Consider the following 3,667-nt stretch of genomic DNA (forward strand, 5'->3'; position numbering starts at 1 on the left):
TTCACAAGCAGTAATTACCGCTACTACCCAACACTGATTCTGTTTCTTCCTCCTAACTTATTTGGCACTAACCCACCCAAATAAGTAATTATACCTGTAGCAAAACACTTATACTAACATTTTAAGATGGTGTAACAAAAAGATTAAAATAAAAAAAGATGTAAAAATATAATTTCTTCTTGGATAAAACGGTAATTTCAATATAACTCCTAACATATCACAGTACGAGATCACCACCAACTAGCCACTGTCTGCACAAGCCGCCTCATAAACTGAGTTTCCCTCAAACTCACACACACACACATAGAGTCACACAAGACACGCTCTCACTCACTCACCTAGAGAGAGAAGGAGCAAAGAGTAACTTTTATTTTTGGAAAGAGAGATGGAGAAGGGGACAAAAGGGTTCAGCTTTTTGAGGGTGAAAGTGAGATCTTTTAAGCGCACATCCATTTAGCAGAGGCAAAGACTCTGAGAGACACACACAGAGAGAGAGAGAGAGAGAGAGAGAGAGAGAGAGAGAGAGAGAGAGAGAGAGAGAGAGAAGACTTAATGTACACGCCATTAGAGTGTGGAAGAAGGTAATGAACAGAGAGGGAAAGAGGAAAGCATAACTTGTGTTGAAATTAGGGTTTTTGGGTGTTTTCAATCGAATCCCACTTCTTCAAATTTTCCATAGGTTTGAGAGTTCTCCAAAAACACTTCAAAACCATCTCAAATCATAAAAAAGAACCCTTTACTTTTTTTTTCTTTTTCTTTTTTATGTTATTATTATTTCACTTATGTAACATGATTTTTCACAGGTAGTGAACTCTTGCAAGATAAAGAGAAAGAGAGACATGTTGGAATACGAATGGGGGAACCCATCAACCATAATGCTCACCGGAAATGAAGACGGTGGTGCCGCCGCCGCTGCCTCCGACCAAACCCACCGTCAAATCTTCGACCACTACGCTTCCCACACCCTTTTACCTGACCACTTCCTTCATGGGCCCACAACCACCACAAACACAGCCTCAAACACCGTTGATTTCACTCACCACCACCACTACCACCAACAACAACAGCACCACCACCACTTTAGCCCACAAGCCCAACACCAAGTCCACCACACGTTCTTCGACCCACGCGCCTTCCATGGCGTGTCCTCAACCTCCTACCCTCCACCCCAACCACCACCACCACCACCACACTCCATGCTCTCTCTTGACCCGCTGCCACACGTCAACGCAGCTAGCTGTGGGAATGGGCCTGGGCCCGGACTTATTCTCGTGCCTAAGTCTGAAGAGCTCGGTAGGCCCATGGACTTCGTGGGCTCGCGAATTGGGCTCAACCTGGGAGGCCGCACGTACTTCTCTTCTTCCGAGGATGACTTTGTGAGCAGGCTCTACCGCCGGTCCAGACCGGCTGAACCGGGTTCGACCGGTTCGTCTAACTCGCCCAGGTGTCAGGCCGAGGGATGCAATGCTGATCTGTCACAGGCGAAGCACTACCACCGCCGCCACAAGGTGTGCGAGTTTCACTCCAAAGCCGCCACCGTCATCGCCGCCGGGTTGACTCAGCGATTCTGCCAGCAATGCAGCAGGTTGTGGCTTGAAATGACATAAAAGCCCCTACTCTCGGACCCCAATCATTGAGTTCAGCTTCTCTAAGTACACGGGCTGATCCCGAGGGCATTTCCGTCCTTTTCCCGTGTCCCTTACTGCCCTTTTGCCTTTGCTTCTTATAGTAGTGCAATTTGTTTCACCAGCACTCGCTATTAACTGATTTAATTAATTTTAATTAAAATTAATTAATTTTTTTTTGAAAAGACGGAAAGATTCTTGATTTGGATGTGTATTTGTTTTCTTGGTTTCAATTTTTTTTTTTTTTTTTTGAAAGAGTCTTGGTTTCAACTTTGGAAGTTCAAATATCTCTCGTACACACACACACAAAACCCAACGTTGTTTCTGTGTGTGGTGTGGTGTGGTGTGATTTCCCAGAATGGTGGGAAGGCTATGAAGGGGTTGGGTTTGAAAAGACGAAAGTGCCCTCGGAGAGAGTGTTGATAATGATTGAGTTGACCGTACATGGGGGAAATCCCGAGGGCATTTGCGTCCTCTAAGATGTTTGCTGTTCCCTCATTACTCATCTTTCAGTTTTACTACTTACGTGCTGCATTGTTTTGCTTCTTTTAGTTAGTACCTTAAAAAAAACAGCTGGCAAGGAAATTAACTAAAATATTAATAGTTATTGTGATTATTATTTAGTATATATATATATATATATATATATATATATATATATTTAATTATTTTTCTTATTTCTGACATGCAGGTTCCATCTTCTTTCTGAATTTGATAATGGAAAACGTAGCTGCAGGAAGAGATTGGCAGATCATAATCGTCGCAGAAGAAAAACTCAGCAGCCAACTCAAGAAACCCACAAATCTCAACCCACTTTGGATAATATTGCAAGTACTGTACCCTTCCTTCTCTCTAATTTTTCAGTTCTTAATTTTATTTAATTATCATAAACATGATTATCATTTGTTATTTTGGTATGAATAATTAAGATTTTCTCTTTGTTTATTTTTTCCTTTTCAATTTACAACAATTTTGTTATTTTTTAATATTTTTTGACAGGATCCCCACCGGATTCCGGAGCTCAGTCGTCATCTTCAGTGACGGTGGCGGTGTCGCCGCCAGATTATTTCCGGCAAAGGTCTTATCAAAGCGGAAGCCCTTCAACAACTTCAAGCTCACTGTTTTTCTCAAGCGGGTAGTAGTGCATGGTAGGAGCAGTTAATTTGCATGGCTAATATTTCCAAGAAATTAAATGGAGGAGCATCAAATAATAATATATAGTGAACTTAATTCCACCTCTTGTAACTTTCTCCCAAATTTAATTTCAAAGCTTTTAATCTTTGTGTTATTGTTAGTAAGAATCGTTGATTTAAAGCATCTATGTTAATTACCCTTTTTTTTCTTTATATTTTGTTGTGTAATTAATTTCTAGTGGCTCAATTTTAATTATTGGTCCCTAGGGTACTACTTCTAGTAGCAAATGGAATTCTGCAGTGACCCTCTACTACTTTATGATCTGTTTCAGCTTTCACTGCTGTAAATTTTAGTTATGGTAAACCGTAGAAGGGAAAATTGGACCCTTCAATTTGGATTTTCCCGGAAATAGGACCTGTTTGGGTCTCACAGAGTTGTGGCAGCTGAGCACGGGTGTTCAGGGCCTGTAGACATTCATTTTCGGGCACTGAATAATTTTCCTTTTGTCTGGCCCTTGAATTTTTCCTGAAAAATGATGTGATCATGTAAATTATAAATGAATATAACATATATAATGTAGAAAATGGACTTCAATCTTTATTTGTAGCTAGGTACATTTATTGGAATCCCAAGCTGTCTCCTCTATGGAGGCTATGTAGCTGTACCAAACCAGTTATTGTTGCCAATATCAACCTGCAGATGCTCTCTCTCTCTCTCACACACACACACATTCACACACAACATCATCATATATGTGTGGCTATTCCTTGCTAAAGTACCTATGGTGTCTACCAAAAAACCAAAACCAAAGTAGAGGAGGAGACCCTAAATAGTTTATTTTAGCATTTGATTGCATGGGTCCCTTTCTCTCGTGCACATTCCATACGTGTCACATCATATTATTTTGA

General features: G+C 40.9%; 1 protein-coding gene across 2 annotated transcripts; it reads left to right on the top strand.

The window, feature by feature from the left end:
• The first annotated feature begins 467 nt into the window (after positions 1-467).
• LOC133304197 (squamosa promoter-binding-like protein 8) lies at positions 468-2,952 on the top strand. Of its 2 annotated transcripts, none has more exons than XM_061504192.1 (4): positions 468-581; positions 804-1,585; positions 2,317-2,456; positions 2,625-2,952. In XM_061504192.1, the coding sequence occupies exons 2-4, from the start codon at positions 840-842 to the stop codon at positions 2,762-2,764; spliced, it is 1,026 nt and encodes a 341-aa protein (XP_061360176.1). In that variant the 5' UTR covers positions 468-581; positions 804-839; the 3' UTR covers positions 2,765-2,952. The 2 variants fall into 2 exon arrangements, with proteins under 2 accessions (XP_061360176.1, XP_061360177.1); XM_061504193.1 differs by having other exon boundaries at positions 551-679.
• Positions 2,953-3,667: the final 715 nt, after the last annotated feature.

Source organism: Gastrolobium bilobum, unplaced genomic scaffold, assembly GCF_033153095.1.
Source record: "Gastrolobium bilobum isolate Gb01-03AN ecotype WA unplaced genomic scaffold, APGP_CSIRO_Gbil_v1 utg12522, whole genome shotgun sequence".
NCBI lineage: Eukaryota > Viridiplantae > Streptophyta > Magnoliopsida > Fabales > Fabaceae > Gastrolobium > Gastrolobium bilobum.

Excerpts from the sequence above, each read along its gene's own strand:
- LOC133304197 (XM_061504192.1), top strand. The coding sequence starts at position 840 with ATGTTGGAATACGAATGGGGGAACCCATCAACCATAATGCTCACCGGA. Across the intron at positions 1,586-2,316 it reads TTCTGCCAGCAATGCAGCAG|GTTCCATCTTCTTTCTGAAT; the intron begins GTTGTGGCTTGA and ends TCTGACATGCAG. Across the intron at positions 2,457-2,624 it reads CACTTTGGATAATATTGCAA|GATCCCCACCGGATTCCGGA; the intron begins GTACTGTACCCT and ends ATTTTTTGACAG.